Raw genomic sequence first — 16137 nt, forward strand, 5'->3', positions numbered from 1 at the left:
AGGTGATAATGGGAGGCATAATTGTTAATGTTTGATTCTGGCAAAATACGATTCGTTTCTGTGAAACACATTGTGCATTAATGATATCATTAAGATTAATGAATATAAATGAACGAGCTGGGGATTTCAGATAGAACAGAGTGACTTTGTATCAGTGAGTAGAACTAGAGAAACAGATTCCTTTGTCTTTAAGGACACTGTGCTAGCACTCCTGTGGAATTCATGTATACACTAGAGAGAAAATAAATGTAAGAAATTAAATTCCCATCCCAGTGATTAACTTTTTTTTGAACATTTATTACCATTGTTTGAGAAGATCTTTGTGAATTGACTTTGGCTAAAGAAAGCCACCCTTTAATTTCAAGAACAATTTTTAAAAGGACTTTTAATATGAATTTATAGGTCCTGTATATCACAAAATACATTCATATCTTAGTATATTAAAAATAAATGTTATAAATCATTGCTCTTTAAAATTAGGTATGGCTTACTTGCATCTTTGCGGATATTTACAGTAGACATCCATAACATCACAGCTTTTAAAACAGTTTGGAAAGCTACACACGTGTCTGTTTTCTGGACGCTAAAAAGAGTGAGACCACTCATCAGGGTCTCCGGCGGAGCCGAGGATGAAATGGACAGTACCACTCCACAGGATATTTTCCATAGCGATGTGTTTATAGCGTAGAGCCACCAACAGTGAAAGCCAGAGCCGACTTAGCTGTGCTCTGCGCACTTAGGATTTAAGCACTGTGTTTCCTCGCTCTTCCCCCTAACAAGTGTGTCCTTGGGTGGCCTTACTGTGACTTCTTTTGTGCATATCCTGTCTGGTCACCTAAGGCTGGCGTCTTCCCCTCTGCGCCGGTGTGTGTGTGTGGCTTTGCATATATTTGGTTTTCCATTTGTTTGTTTGACTGCTGAAGAGTTTTACAGGGCAGCTTTTGCCCTTGAGTGGCTTTTGTTACTCTAGTGGGTGGAAGGAAAAAGTGGAGGGGAATAAGGACATTTTTGGGGGGTCCATTGATTGGCTGCACAGACTCTGGTCATGGCTAGAGAGTTCCTGTTAACTGCTCTTTTTTACTTTTTTCATGACCTTGGGCTCTTCTTGGAGCCTCTTTGAAAGTCTCACTTTCCACATTGGTAAATTGAACCGGTTTCTTCCCTTTCCAGTGGCTCGCTGGAAGCCAATGAGGATTGATGAGGTAGCATCCGGAGCCCATTTTGTGTTTCTTCAAAGAGTTCATTTAGGTGATGCTGGAAGACAGAGCTAATGCCGCGGAGAAGTGGGGCACACAGCGCTCATTGTGCAAGGTGTTAGAGTCCCGAAGGGGACTTCTCGTCCAGCCTCAAACTGGTTGGCAGGTGGCAACCCTTTTCCTGCTGGTATCTGAATTGGATGACATATTAGTGCAGGTTGAAAGTTAGTTCAAGAAAATGTGAGCTGTAGTGGAATGGGAAGGAAGATCCAGGGGGGAGCTTCTAAACTTTTGTATTCTTGCCTGAAACGAAAAGCCTAGATTGAATGTGTGTATGTTTCTCTCTCTCTCTGTGTATGTATGTGTGTGTGTGCATGTATGCATGGATGAAATATATGTGTGAGCACTGTGCCACAACACATATGGGATGGATGTCAGAGAACAACTTTGTGGGATTGCTTCTCTCTTCCTATTTTTATGGTGGATGCCAGATATTTGATTCAGGTTTGCAGGTGTGTGCCAAGTACCTTCCCACTGAACCAGCTTACCTACCCACTAGGCTTTTAAATTCCAAGGTAAAAACAAACAAACAAACAAAAAACTTTCCATTTTTTCCCTAGATTTTTTTTCACACTTTGTGTTAGATACTTTCATAGTAGTTCATCTAGGTAACATTTCATTTAACTTATAATTTAGTATCTTGTCACTGTAGGCTTAGAAAGAAAAAGTGGTCCTGGGGCTAGAGATCGAGCTCGGTGATTGGGTGCTCTTCCAGAGGACCCAATTTCAGTTCCTAGCACCTATATATCTGGTGGCTCAAATGGAATATAACTGCAGATCCAGAGGATTTGGTGTGTCTGACCTCTGCAGGTACCAGCACTTGTACACATATCCATACATACATAGACATACATACATATTTATATATAATAAGTTGAATGTATATAGCCATCTGACAGTGTTTTCATGCACTTGTACACATATCCATCTATACACAGACATACACACACATACATGTAAAAGGTTGAATGTATATAAGCTGATAGTGCTTTTATAATCTCTGAATCAACAAATCTACTATGATAGGTATACTCTTCACAAGTTTAAAAACAATGCAGCCTTTAAATTTTATCTCTAGATCTGTCTTATTCATGGTGGTCCTTTTAGGAATATCTGTTTTATCAGATTGCTAAAATACTTAGCTGATTCAGGCACCCTTAGAATCGGTCTCGTATCAGCATAGGAGTGTCTAAAGTGTGTGTGGTTGGGAAGTGTTTCACAGCGTCACTACCTATCTCTTCGCACCCATTCCCATTATGGATTGAAACGAAACACGGAGTTTTGCTAAGCGCCAGTCCATTGTCCCACTGTTAGCTCTGCATCACTTAGAGATGTAGGGACGTAATTGAAAAAAACGTATCGGTGTTCTTTCCAATTGTCAGATCTTCATAAATGTCATATGAAAAAAAATGAAGTTGTATTACCCGGTTTTATTAGAAATGCTACATTTTGTTGGATCCGTGTGTTCGCAAAGTAGAGAATATTTTCCTGCTGTGATTGATGTCAGGGCATTTATGAGGATAGTCTGCTATATTTCATATGTATATGAGGGTGTCATTGTTAAAATGTTCAAAAGAAAATTATGTATGTGATTTATATTTTATTATTTCCTCCTAGGATATAATTTTTTCAATCCCATGATTCCTATCATGTTGTCAGTAGTGATTTGATGGCTAATATGCCAGAAATAATTAGATAAAAAATGGTGATGCAGACGTCAAGACAATGCAGCTTTCTTGTGAAATGCCTTAAGGGAAATCATGCATGTTTCATAGCAGGAATCACAGGTTGCATACGTTGAAGCAGTCTTAAGATTGTAGGTGGGATGGAAAGGGAACCCAATGCTAGAAGCGTGGGCTGTAGCGTATTTCATGGACGTATGCTTGCTACTGACCCCACCTGCAATTGGAATTAAATGACATGTATTTTGGAAAACACGAGTCTGGGAGTTTTGTCAGAGGGAAGGTATTAATTAGGTCCTCACATTCTGTTTGAGTGAGGAAGATTATATCTGACTCTAGAAGGCTAGAAAGCATCCTACCCTTTGTTTGAGTCTTTTTGATGGGCTTCAAATTGTTTTGGAGAGCAGATTTGTATGGTATGCTTGGTGTGTGTGTGTGTGTTAAACAAATCCATTCTTACCTTAGAGGTTAGAATTATCCCATTTCAAATGACTATTCTCAAATCTAAGAGAGGATCAGTTGTGGGTGCAGTGCTTGGCCCTGAGTGGAATCTGCTGGAACTTGAGATGGAGTGGATCCATTTCTAGGACGCTGTTCACTTCTGAGCATGAATGACACAGTTAATACCTGGTTCATTTGTGTGTTCTTTTAATAAGTGGCCAATACTCTCAGGGGATCAACCCTGGTAACATTCCTGTCGTCAAAACTCAATATGTATTCTGGGCAGTAATAAGGGTGAATGTCCAACTCCTCTAAGAGTGTGGTCTGCTCTCATCAGACAGCATCAGAGTGCGCCTTAAGGCATGCACGCTCTGGCTCCTGGGTGTTGGCTGTACTCCACCTTCCCACGGGTGAGAGTGAGTCCACGGCCACGTGCTAATGGGATGTTTTGGCCCTCTCCTCATCCCCTAGTGGATTCGTGAGCAGAATCGAAGAATGGAGGCCAGGACAGTGGCCCCAGAAGCCTCGAGAAGCAGATGCTCTATGCAGTGATCATGTATGGAAGGCAGAAGACCAGCACGAATTCTTGTGCACCGCCTGGGAAGGCCGAGACTTCCCAGACAGGGTGGACTGGGTTCCCCCCAGGACACAGGGGCTAGTTTCCATATTTCCCATCAGCTCACTCCTCCTCCCTTTCCTCTTGCCCAAAACCGTGGTACCCTGACACCCGGGAAAGGGAGGCTCCAGGGAGTTAGTATTTGCTGCACAGCCTGTAGGCTTGTTCATGGATAGCCTGGATAGTGCTGGCTGGCTTCCGGAAAACAAAGTAACGTCACAACTGGGATTTCCCCTCTTCTTCCCAGCACTGCTCAGAGGAGAGCAGCCCTGCTCTGAGTCATATGCTGAAAAGGAAAGGGAGATTTAAGGAGCATTCTCCTGGTGGTAAATTCAAAAAAAAAGTTATTGAACTAGGAAATAAAGAGCTGCCAGTACTGTCCCACCCCCGGGACATATGCTGTGCCTGGCACAGCAACTGAGGGAATGCCCTTGGCTTTGTGTAGGTAGTGTGATTGTAACTAAGTGCTGGTTGTGTTTAGAGGTATGTAATTGAGAAGTCGGAGACCCAAGGGTTGCCCAGACTGACAGGAGACGCAGAGGCACTCCCCGCTAGCTTGTCTCTCCGTGTTCTCTTCCTCTGCCATTCCTGCTCAGGGGCTTTAGTTCTTCCTCCATTGGTCCCTTTCTCCTTGAAGCCCAGGCCACGTAGGGATCTCTTGGTGTGCCATGCCCTTGCTGGTATATTCTGATCGCTGATTGCCTATGGGGCTAAAGGACCCAGTGCCTTTCACAGGTCTTTCCCTCCTTGGTTTAAACACTATGGAGGAAGAAAAGATGGAGGCAGGGATGCTGACTTCAGTCCTGTGTGAGTTGGTGGCTCAATTCTGCCTTTCCTTGGCTGTATAGTCTAAGGAAGTTATAAAATCTCTGTGAGTATCACTTTCCTTATCTGTAGTGTGTGGGGGCGGGGGTGGATTTGCCTGGTTTGTAGGGCTGTTGTGGGGATTCACTGAAGTGACTGGTTGACACATAGTAGCTGATCAATAAATGCCAACCAGTGTTACTTATAAGTAAAAGGGATGGAAATACAGAAATTAAGAAGGAATTAAAGTACGAGCACAGAAATATGTATTTGAACAAAGCTCTTGAAAGAAGTTCATGGCCATGCTCTTTTTTGTTTTTGTTTGTTTGTTTGTTTGTCTTTTTTCAAGACAAGGATTCTCTGTAGCTTTGGTGCCTGTCCTGGAACTAGTTCTTGTAGACCAGACTGGCCTCAAACTCACAGAGATCCATCTGCTTCTGCCTCTTGAGTGCTGGGATTAAAGGCTTGCGCCACCACCGCCCGGCTCATGGCTCATGGCCTATTCTTACTGCCATTCAAGGTTCTTTGTCGCTTTCAGATTAACACAGGGACATTGTTACCACAGTAGGTCTTTGTCTGCCTTCTCATGAATGATCTTCTCCTTTGTGCTCCGTGTTACCCATAACCTTCTAATTAAAAAGACAGCAAACACATCCATTGGCTAGCAGTGGTGATTTTATGAATGGATTACTGGTTTAATGGGGGAATGTATCCATTGGCAACGTTGACTTCCCTGGCAAATGAGCAGATAAGACATGGAAGCCTCCTCTCTCTTCTCAGTAACTAACAGGATATGATGCTTGGGATATTTTTGGTTCTCTGTACCCCTAGTTGAGAAGTAGCTGTCACCACACACTTATTCATGAACCCATCCAGGATACTAGAAAGCTAAAAGCATTCTGCAGGCTCTGAGGGGTAAGGTGGGAGTGGGGGGGGACAGCCAACACGCTGGCAGGCACTCCTCTGCCTTCGTGCTCCTGGCTCAAGTAGCAAGTAGGAGGGAGAAACAGCCTTCTTTGGGGGGGGGGGGTTAAACTCTCGCCTTACCCGATGCTGGGCCTCTAGGTATACACATTTTCAAAGGCCAAGGCTTAGTTTGCAATAGAACAGTAGATGGAGCCAGTGGAGTGGGGTCCAGAGGGTAGGTCTGGAAACCTCCCACACCTTTGTTTTATAAAAACAAACATGCATTCTCACAAACTCAGTGAGCATTCAACTGCCAGAGGATGGATCCAATCAAAGGTAACCTTGACTCAGGGTAACCACTGTAGATCTCCTGCAGACAGGTTTCCAAAGGTGCCATAAACAGACACCTCACCGGAGCAGACCTGAATCCTTAGGCCACACTGTGACGGTGGTTACAAATCTCCATTGCCCTCTTTGTGAAAAGCATCCAAACGCCTCTTTTCCTGACTGGAATTCTGAAGTGTTTTTGTCCTTTGGGAGATACTGAGCTGCAATAACTATTGGAGTGTAATGTTTACCTTTGTGGTAGGGACCATGGATTTTGAGCATCTCATGAGGTAAACGAGACCAGTAGTTGATGGGTTTGTGCTGTATTCATATAAAACCTTCTAAATCAAATATTACAAAGCCCCTTGATTTAGACTCAATGCATGACAAAGCCCACTGGGTTTCCTTATTTGAACACAAGGGTAAAGGTGGAGTGTGCGGACGAAAGTACTTTGTGAACTGACTCCCGGCATTGTGAACACATTTTGGGGAGGTATAAAATCACAGGAAAAACGAGTTTATTAATGGAAATTAGTCTGGATCCCAATTATTACCTGTGAATAGTGTCATCGCTTGAGGTTTTTATTGCATTTTAACACATGGCTTACCTTGATGAGAAAAAATATATAGCAAAGGGTAAATGTAGCAATTCCCCTTTACTGTTCCCTCTGCTGAGCCATTATTGCCTGATGTGATTTTTCAGCAGCCTTTCATTTCTGTCCCAGATGTTTTTGCCTCTGGCTTGTTTATGTTTTTTTAAAATGTACGCCTATCACTTCTCAAAGTGATAGATTTTGACAGGTAATCGATATTTTTTTCATACTAGATTTGATGGCTATAATCTTCATCTTAGTTAAGGGTAGAATGCTAACCTAGATTTTTATCTCAGAATATCCCTTTGTTAAGAGACAAACTCTGAGTCCTCAGCTACAGTCCTATTAGCCCCGTGCATCAGGCGGCTCTACCGTCAAGGTGCCTGCTGCCCGGGCTCTGCTTATCAGGGACACACATCAGCAGACATCCTGACAGTGTGTCCCCAGCCTGTCCCCGGGACATCTTCTTTCCCGTAGTACTTCTCACCAGCTTCCAGCACTGGTCCCAGAAAAGACACTTCTGACCCCCTGCCCCACCTGCTCCGCTGGGGAAATATGGTCTTTATTCCAAGAACAAAAATGTTTTCCATGTTCTTCTTTTTAGTGGGAGCTTTGGTCCCTTCACCAAAGGACTTTACTTTTTCTAGAGGGCACTGGCAGGCTGAAGATCAGTTAAAGCCAAAGTATGTATGTATGGATGAATGGACGGATGGATGGATAGATAGATATTATAGATATATTATTGGGAAAGGGGATCTTTGAGGAGGCTCAGCGGGTCAAGATGATTGCCTCCAAGCCTCTGGCAGTGAGTTCAGTCCCTGGATCCAACAGGCAGAAGGAGAGCCGCCCTCCCTCAGAAGTCCTCAGCCCTTCATGTTTGCACTGCGGTGTGCGCAAACAAATTCGTTTGTTAAGTGAAAGAACCGTGACTGACTTTTGCTTTTGAGAATTGAGCTTTTCGGTTTAAAGAAAAAAGACGTTTCTCCCCTAAAATCAGTCTGCCTTCCTTCTTGGTCTGTGGGCAGAGAGCAAGGACTTTGAAAGGCATAGACACTGGCTGTCCTGCTGCCCAGGCTCTGTCCAAGAGGGCTCTTGTAATTCAGGGAGATTTTGGTGCTTCTCCCGGGACTGCTTGAAAGTGAAGGGGACACTGGTGCTGCTCCTGTGGTCGTCATTGAAAAGGTCTCTTGGTCTTCACTTTCCAGGAAGAGTTCAAAGTGCTAGGGGTGGGGGTGGTGAGAACAGGAGCCGTTCCCCCCCCCCCCGGGCACCTCCACCAGCCTGTTTTGCTGTCTTTAACTTGGGCTTCTCTTTCTGTAAAGAAAGAGCAGACTATTTTTATACCTTCAATTTTAAACATGAATTTACAGCTTTAAATGAATCTTTTTCGAACTGCGGCTTATGCTCACTTTTATTGGTGTGATTTAATTTGTGTGATGGCTGGTTTTGTCGCCCCCTCCACCCCCACCCCCCACCTTCTTGTAGAGGTGGCATCATTTCTCTACATATAAGCCAGGGCTAAAAACTCCGAGGCTTTCTACCTCAAGTGGTATCAAATGAATACATCTAAGTGGCAGATGCTCTGACCCTTGTGTGCTGAGCCCCTGCTAAGGGACATCTGACTGGACTTCTTTTGTATGTCTGCGGATGTATGCAAGGACTGGCGATGTAAAATGCAATCAATTTGGCTCAGTGCTTAGATTCATAAATCCCAGAGCTATTTTTAATGACATAATCTAATCAATTGATAGCAAGGCTACTGGCTTGCTGACAGTCAGAAAAGGAGCGCCCGTGAGGCGGGGGGTCTGTACGAGGCTACCAGACCTTTCTTCTCCTCCTACACCTAGAGATCTCTAGATCTCTGGATTGGCTAGAAATGCAAGAATTGCTGATATCTTAAATAATTTGATAGCAGCTCTCCCATGGTTTTCTAGGAGACAACTGTAAATGGACAGAGGGACTGAGAAGGTGGATCTCAGACATACCACTGAGTGCCTGTCTCCCTGAGGACCAAACAGTTCCCTCAATTTAAATATCTTTAGAGTAGACACAGGAGGAATAATTTATTATAAATTGATGGCATCGTATATTGTTACTCTTGTGCCATGCCAGTAATGAAAACCTAATATTCATCTCGTCGTTGCTCTGAATTGCAATAAGCTGAGGATGAGGGGAGTAAACAAGCTGAAACAAACTGTGAAATTGCATATGACGGAAATACCTCCCCACACCCCCCAGCAGCTATAAGACTGAGTGGGTTAATATCCCGGCTAATGGCAGGCTTTAGATAGCCTTCCTCCCTTTTCCGTGTTGGTCAGGTATCATCAGAACTAAGTTCTGGTGGGGGGGGGGGGATTAAAACCTGTTCTGTGTGTCTTTGGGTCGGGATCTGGCCGGCCGGGAGAGATGTTTATGTAAAGGAATGGAGATCCGGTGGGGTGGGGGATGCTCCTTAGAGTCGGGCTGGGGAGCAGCCGCGCCCTGAGCTCTCCGGTTTGGATCCAGGCAGCGGCTTAGATTTTCTGCTACATTTTATTTTCTATGATAGTGGTGGAAGAGACAAGCGCCAGGTGTGGTGGTGCCGCTGGACTGACCAGCTGTGCTGCCCTGTTTTTTTTGCTTGTTTGTCAGTTGCTTGGCTTTTTTCTTTCTTCTTCTTCTTCTTCTTTTTTTTTTTTTTTTCACGGTCCCAATCAGCGGCTGCTCTGACAGAGGTGTGTGTCAGCGTTGATTTACTTAGCCACTTTGACCTCAGAAAGCGCTTGACCCAAAGCCGCTTTGAAAGCCATTTACCTGCTTTAAAGCCTGGAACACCACCAGTCAGCGTTTGGAGGAACAAAACAGGGATCCCACGATTTCCAGTCTGATAGCGAGAGAGCCTCATCTGCCTGCTGGAGAAATACATTAGGTGTCTGCCGGAGCCCACTTGCTGCGCTCTCCCGGCGAACTGCGAGCATCCGTGATCTCCGAAGTTGGTGGAGAGAATAACTAAGCGGGGACCAGCTGACTTCAGGCTCCAATCAGCTAGAGCGTGATGTAAGTGTTTAGCAGCTGCAAGGCTCTGAATTAGCGTGGCCAAGTAGAGGTAGTACAGCATGGCCAGACTGTGGCGACAGGCTCAGAGAAAGCAGAGAGGGAGATGGATGAGTCCAGCATTCTGAGACGGAGAGGGCTCCAGGTAGGCGAACCTTCCGTTCTTGAACACGCAGCCTTGTCAGTGGCCAGCCATGGAGGATTTCAAAGTTCCTCTGTCATTCCTTTGCTGGGCATGGCTATGTGCTCAGTTCTTACTATCTACTTGGCACCGAGGTCTGCTGGGGCTCTAGTCACAGGGCTGACCCTTGGCGGGGTTCAGTGAGGGAGGGTCTTTTGTCAGAGACAATAGGCAGGACGTTTAGTTCAACACTTTGGTATGGTTGTTCAGGAATAGTTCAGTCTTGGCTGGTGGTGACAGCTGATATCAGCTCTGGGGTTTTATCAAGTGTCAGAGAAGTCTGTGGCAGGAGCAACTCTGTCTAGTTCTGGGAACACGGGACTCAGTTTGGCACCAGGGTCACCTCCTCCTGGTGGCATCTGTGTGGCTGCCCGGCTGTTTTCTGCAGCTGTTAAGCAGCTACCTGTCTGTGGAATGAAAGTTTTTACTGGCAACTGGGTCAAAGTTGCCTGTGATTCAGAGGCCAGGAAAGGAGTGTGTCTCCTGGCCGGCTTTACCGTGTCCAAGATTGGCTAAATTACTCTGCCTCTTAATGTACAAGTTTATGACAAGTGAAAACTTAGCAAATATAAAAACTTGACAAAAAAAAAAAAAAAGTCTGCTTGGCAGTTGTTGGGTTTAAGGAAGCCACAGCTGAAATGTGTTCAAAATTAGTAGTTTACCTCCCGATGGCTCTCTTTGCTGTATAAAAGTGATTTTTTTTTCCTTTAGGGAAGACTCTTAACAGTCATTAAACTCTTATTCATGATTTTTGAAATTAAGACAATATGCCTCCCTGAGGGTCCAGACTAGGGGGCACGTCTAGAAAGGCTTTCTGGGCGACCTTTCAAGTCACTGGGTCCTACCAGTTGCTAATACTTGACATTCTGTATGTTGAGTTAACATTATAGTATTGTGGGCAAGCCAAAGGATTATTTGTGGGTAAACAAAAGAGGGATTGAAAACATTGGGGGCTCAAAGCCGTCTATTGTTCCGGACCTAAGTAAACAGATGACCTCCTCGGAGAGTCCTGTGGTCATTGTTTGTGCGTGTACAGTGTGGTTAGTCACTGCTGTGGACTTCCTTTTCTTTGTTTCATCCTCTCCATAAAGTTGTGGTAAGGCGCAGCTGTTTGTCTGTCTTCCTGCCCTCTCCAGAGTCACTGGTTAAATATGGAAAAGGCTCTTTGTTAAAACAGTGATAGGCTGTTGAACTTCCAGGGGTGCCCCTCATTATTAATTGATAGCAATTTATCAGTGTTTTCTTTCCTGCAGTTCACTTTAGATGGTTCTAAGATACATGTCTGAGAGGAAATTTTTTGTAGTTTTTTTTTTTCCCCATTCTGTAATGTTGGATTTTAACAACATCCTAAGATGCTGGAAGCTGGGGTGCTCTGCAGGGCTGTGGGTTCCACTGACTTTCAGTGTTAGGAACAGAGGAGTCATTTTTGGAAGTTAAAGTATCAGAGCTGTGTCTTTCTAAAGCCAGGTATAACAAAACAGGGGAAACTTTCTAATCTAGATTTTGATTGTCGTGAGCCTGCCCCGGGGTCCATGATGTCCTCTAGTGTATCCTGGCTCCCGAGTGTCTACTTTGTATTGTGAGTGAGAAGCGGAGTCTTCTCATTATGAGAAATAGCATAGAAGTGTCTGAAAGTTCTTCCGTTCCAACTGGCCACCCACTTAAACAAAGCCTGCTTGCCTCATTCGCCTCGCCTCGTGTATATATATATATACGTGGGCAATTGGTGTTTTTCAAAGCAGTCGTACACAGTGAACAGAGCGGCTGTTGGAAGAAATTCCAGTGTGGGGAAGGAACACAATAAGCAAGTCCACATTTGCATTACAACAGACGCTATTGGAGAACTTGTAAGAGCAACGCCACCTAGTGGGGTTAACATTCCATAGAACTGTGTGGGGCGTTCAGGGTGCAGGTGAGAGACACCTGGGTGAGCTGAGCCAAGAGCAAGTGTTCATGTCTTTACTTCGCCTCTGACTGACCCTCTGTGTACCTCCTGAGAGAGCTGTCTCTCCTGTGGGCTCTTCTTACCTTTCTGTAATATGGCATACTATAACACACAACTCTTGAGTGTTTTTTTTTTTTAAATAAAGATGTGGGTATATTTGAGGTTTTAAAAGTTAAAGGCCACCTAATACAATAAATATCAGGTATTATATTATCTTTAAGTTAGAACAATTATCAGGAAGCTAGTAAACATTGATTAGAGAGATCATGGTGATTATAAATATGTAGGTTTTATGTAGTATGGAGAATAAGACTTTATGCATTGGATAAATGAACAGTGCGTGGAGCCAGCCAGCTCTTTAAATAACTTAAAGCTTAGTGTCAGAAATCTGAAGTACACAATATTCTAATTTCCTAAAGTCTAATTTTACAGTAATGCAATATGTGTTCGGAGCAGAATCCTTCAGTGTGCTTGAAACTTATTTTAAGAGCTTGGTACCTCTAGCTCTTCAGAACAGGCGTGCTGGTAATGTCTCTCAAATTCTGAGTTTGAGAAAATAACTTCTCAAGAGTGTGGCTGTCTCCTCGGTGGCAGCCACACTGAGTTGCTCATCTTCCCCTCTTGTGTGGGAACTGTTAGTGTCCACTGCCCCTGGTGGTACCTGTGCCCCTGCTTCTGAAATGAGAGTGTGAGTAGAGGTCCCAATGGCTTACACTAGTAGATTCTGGAAACTTCTCAGACAGCATCTCAAAACAGGGGGAAAGTGACAGATGGATGGACTTGGGCAGACCTTGGACTTGGGGCAATTTGAATTTCTAGACAGGTCTAATTCGTCAAAGATAACTGGCTCCTTTCAGGCCTAATATCCCTCATCTGTGGGTCATATTTTTTAACTGTCAGGGAAATTAATTGTTACAGTGATTTCCGTTGTACGTTTCTCTTTTACTTGTTTTAGTGAGAGTATCCGGATGTACCTCCACGTGATGGGCTCCAAGGCTGGAGAACAATGAGTCCCCAGCGTCGTTGAGGCAGTTGCAGGTGTCTGAGAGGGATGGGGGTTCTGAGGAAGGCTTTCCCACAGTTCCCTCCCTGCACTCTTGCTGAGCCAAGCCTGGCTAGGCATGGTCTTCTCTTGCTCTTCTTCCCTCCACTAAATGTTCCATTGAAAGTCTACGTCCAAAGCAGCAGGTACCATGTGGATGTGGAAACAGGTCTTCCTCAGCAGGTTCGTGATGCAGAAAAGATACCCAGATGCTCATATTTCAGACTCCTAGTGAGTCTGCTTGAGCGTTGTTTGATTCTCTACCTGTACCTGCTCTCACTGCACCCCACCTGCAGCTCACCCCTTGGTGAAAAAGCAATAAAGCACTCATCTGTCTCCTGTGTCTTAGTTGCTTCTGGTGTTCGCCTGGAGTTCAAGACAGATCTATCTGTTTGTACTGGGTATCAGCTCACCTCTATTTTGTGCTTGAATGGAGGTCGTTCCGGTCATAGCGTCTCAGTGACCCTTCCGTACCAATTTAAATGTAATTAAAGGTGTGTTTACACCTTACCTGGAATTCTGCAGCACTCTCATTATGTGGGAGTACCATTCTGCTCCTCCTCATTTGGAGACCCTGGGTGGCTATTTGGAGTCATCTAGTTAGAAGAGCATAGTAGACACACTCAAGGTAACATTAATGCCTTATTGGGACCACATACTTTTCTTCTTCAGCAATCCTATAAAAGCCTATAGGTTTCATTGGGACCAGAAGAATCATAAATGAACTTTTACTATGAATGGCACTTACTTTTTTTTAGGCAGATACGAAGCACATAGGAGTGGTATTTCTTATGCATGGGAGCAGTTCCCTTTCTGCGGGAATTGGAGACAGATGTGATTCTATAGCTTTCTGACCCACAGTGGGTGATGCTGATGTATCCTAGAAAAAAATTAGCTTCTTTTCTAAGAACCATTCATCTTAGTAATAAAAAATGTTATTGATGTCAAAATAAATAAGTTTGTAGCCGGGCCTGGTAGTACATGCCTTTAATGCCAGTACTCAAGGCAGAGACAGGTGGATCTCTGAGTTTGAGGTCAGACTGCTCTGTAGAGCAAGTTTTGGGAAAGCAGGGGCTACACAGAGAAACCATGTCTTGGAAAATCAATCAATCAATCCAATCATCAATCAATTTGCATACTAGATCCTGGTTTGCATAGGTAAGGACCTAGCATATTATCATCTTGATAATTCTGTTAATGATAAAGTAATTCTCTGTGTTACCTTGGTTCTCAGGTTTTATTTCTCCTTCGCTTGCATCTTCTTATCAAGCCATGTTGATCTCTGTGAACGTATGGAGAGTCTAGGGCCAGCTTTCTTCACATCTGGATTGCCAAAATGTCTGCTATCCTCAGAGTTCAGGGCCCTATCCTGTCCAGCCTGCTTCTCAGCCCTCTTCCCAAAGTCCCTACCACACCTCTCTTCTTCTACTCTCAGATAGCTTAAGAGTGAATGTGCCTTCTTTAGTGTGTCTCTGTCTTCTTTTCTAGTGTTATCTCTTGCCTGCCAAGACTCTGTTCCATTGCCTTTCTCTCCTCCTTTCCCATCATGCTTTAGGATATCTAATGCACATGCATCCTGTCTTCCTGTAATTACTTCCCCTCCACTCACTCCCCTCCCCTCTTCTTCCCTCCTCCTCCCTCCTCCTCCTTCTCTCTCTCTCTTTCTGATACAGGGTCTCTTTCTTCATAACCTAGGCTGTTCTGAAAGTCACTATGTGAACCAGGTTGTCCTGGCCTCTGTCCCCTGAGTGACAGGATCCAAAGGTATGCAAAATCATTCTTGGTCCACCTTTCTTTATTTTACCCAAATACTTCCTGCTTATTATAGACAAAGGTAATTCGCATGCTTTCTTAGAATTTTTCTTTATAATTACTGCATTCCGTCCTAATGTTTGCAGTATCTCATTGTTTTATTTGCATACATAATCCTATATCATATTTAAATTATTATGTTTAAATTATTACATTACTTAACTATTTCATTTATGAGTAGCTTATGCTAAAACTGTAGACTTACTGAGGGTTAAAAACTTTAGAAACAGGTTTGTGTTCAGTGATGTGGAATATTTCCACACTCAGGGTGTGGAATCTTAGCATTTGCATCTGCAGAGCATAGGTGAACACTTGCAGTGGGGGATGCCCAGTCTCTTGGCACAGTGTTAGCACATGGGACCTTTTCTGTTAACTTTAGCTCTCTTCCGTATTATCACAAAGTCTTGTAGAGTGCAATTTTAAGTCAATTAAGGGTGTCTTCCATGTCCAGGCGATAGACTCATGGCATGCATAGATGAGTTTGAGAGATTTAGTGAAGCCATGCGGGAAGCATGAGAAAAGCTAAGGTGATCGTGCAGGAACCAGAAACAACAAGGGGCAACTCGATTTCCTGAACCAAAGGGAACAGTGGGTAACAGAACCCAGAGGTCAAGAAGACAGAGTCAACCATGTGATGACACAGATGCTCCGGTCTTACTCCCCCTGTCCCTTTGCAGTGGACCCTGAGAATAAAGCATGGTCAGAAACTAGCAAGCAGAGGGACTCGAGCCCAGCGCTGTGGGAAGGGACGAGCCCAGGAGAACTCTGCTGACTCTTCTGCCAGATGGCCCTCCAGCAGGACCCAGGGCAGAATCTCCAGCACTGACCTCTTCCGTTTGGCTGCTCACAGAGGTCTTTTTGCAGAATGACTGCCCAGCACTTAAGTCTTTTTTATTGAGAGCTGATGAAGAAAAGGACTGAGATCGTCTCTTACATTCTGTAACCTTCCTCCCATCCACTGTGCTGGGCATTGTCCCTAAATTAGGACCATATGGTGAATTGACCCATGAGCGGGCTGTCGTCCCTCCCTAGGTGAGCCAGTGCGCATCTTTTCATCCAGATGAGAGTCCTGTGACCACCAGCCCATCTTCACATTTGGGCCCTAGCCGCTCAGAACTGACTACATGTGTAGCAGACAGAACTTTATTCTGCCTCTCTTGCTTGCTTCTTTGAAGCGTCATGTGGTTTTATTTATTCTACCTTTTAAAAATCGAAAAGAAAACCTCAGAGTAGAGAGGTCCTAAAACTGTGATGGTGTTGCACTCAAAACAATGAAATTACTTAAAAGAATGGGAGAAGACTAAAGGAGATAATAGACAAACTGATCAATAAACTATAAAAATTGAGAATCACATGAACTTAGAAGGATCGATATGCATGAAACAACCAATCATTTTATTGCTGGCACCAGAATCTAACAAAAGCAAATAGGCTGTTTGGATTTACTAGAAACATATTTCAAATAAATTATGAAACACAAGTAGGAATTACTACCATTT

At 44.1% G+C, this 16137-nt stretch overlaps 1 protein-coding gene across 11 annotated transcripts in view; it reads left to right on the plus strand.

Moving 5' to 3' along the window:
* The window catches only part of Mast4 (microtubule associated serine/threonine kinase family member 4), a 905780-nt gene that overhangs the window by 554767 nt on the left and 334876 nt on the right, over nt 1-16137 (plus strand). The window contains exon 1 of one of the 11 annotated variants that reach the window (XM_050160405.1): nt 9750-9803. The exons of 9 other annotated variants lie outside the window; for them this stretch is intronic. In XM_050160405.1, the coding sequence (XP_050016362.1) occupies nt 9765-9803 (39 nt within the window). In that variant the 5' untranslated portion in view covers nt 9750-9764. Of the gene's footprint in view, nt 1-9749; nt 9804-16137 lie in introns of those variants that run through there. One more of the 11 variants, XM_050160407.1, reaches the window with a different exon arrangement.

This window comes from Alexandromys fortis, unplaced genomic scaffold (assembly GCF_014885135.2).
Source record: "Alexandromys fortis isolate MF-2015 unplaced genomic scaffold, M_Fortis_MF-2015_v1.1 scaffold_76, whole genome shotgun sequence".
In the NCBI taxonomy this organism is placed as follows: domain Eukaryota; kingdom Metazoa; phylum Chordata; class Mammalia; order Rodentia; family Cricetidae; genus Alexandromys; species Alexandromys fortis.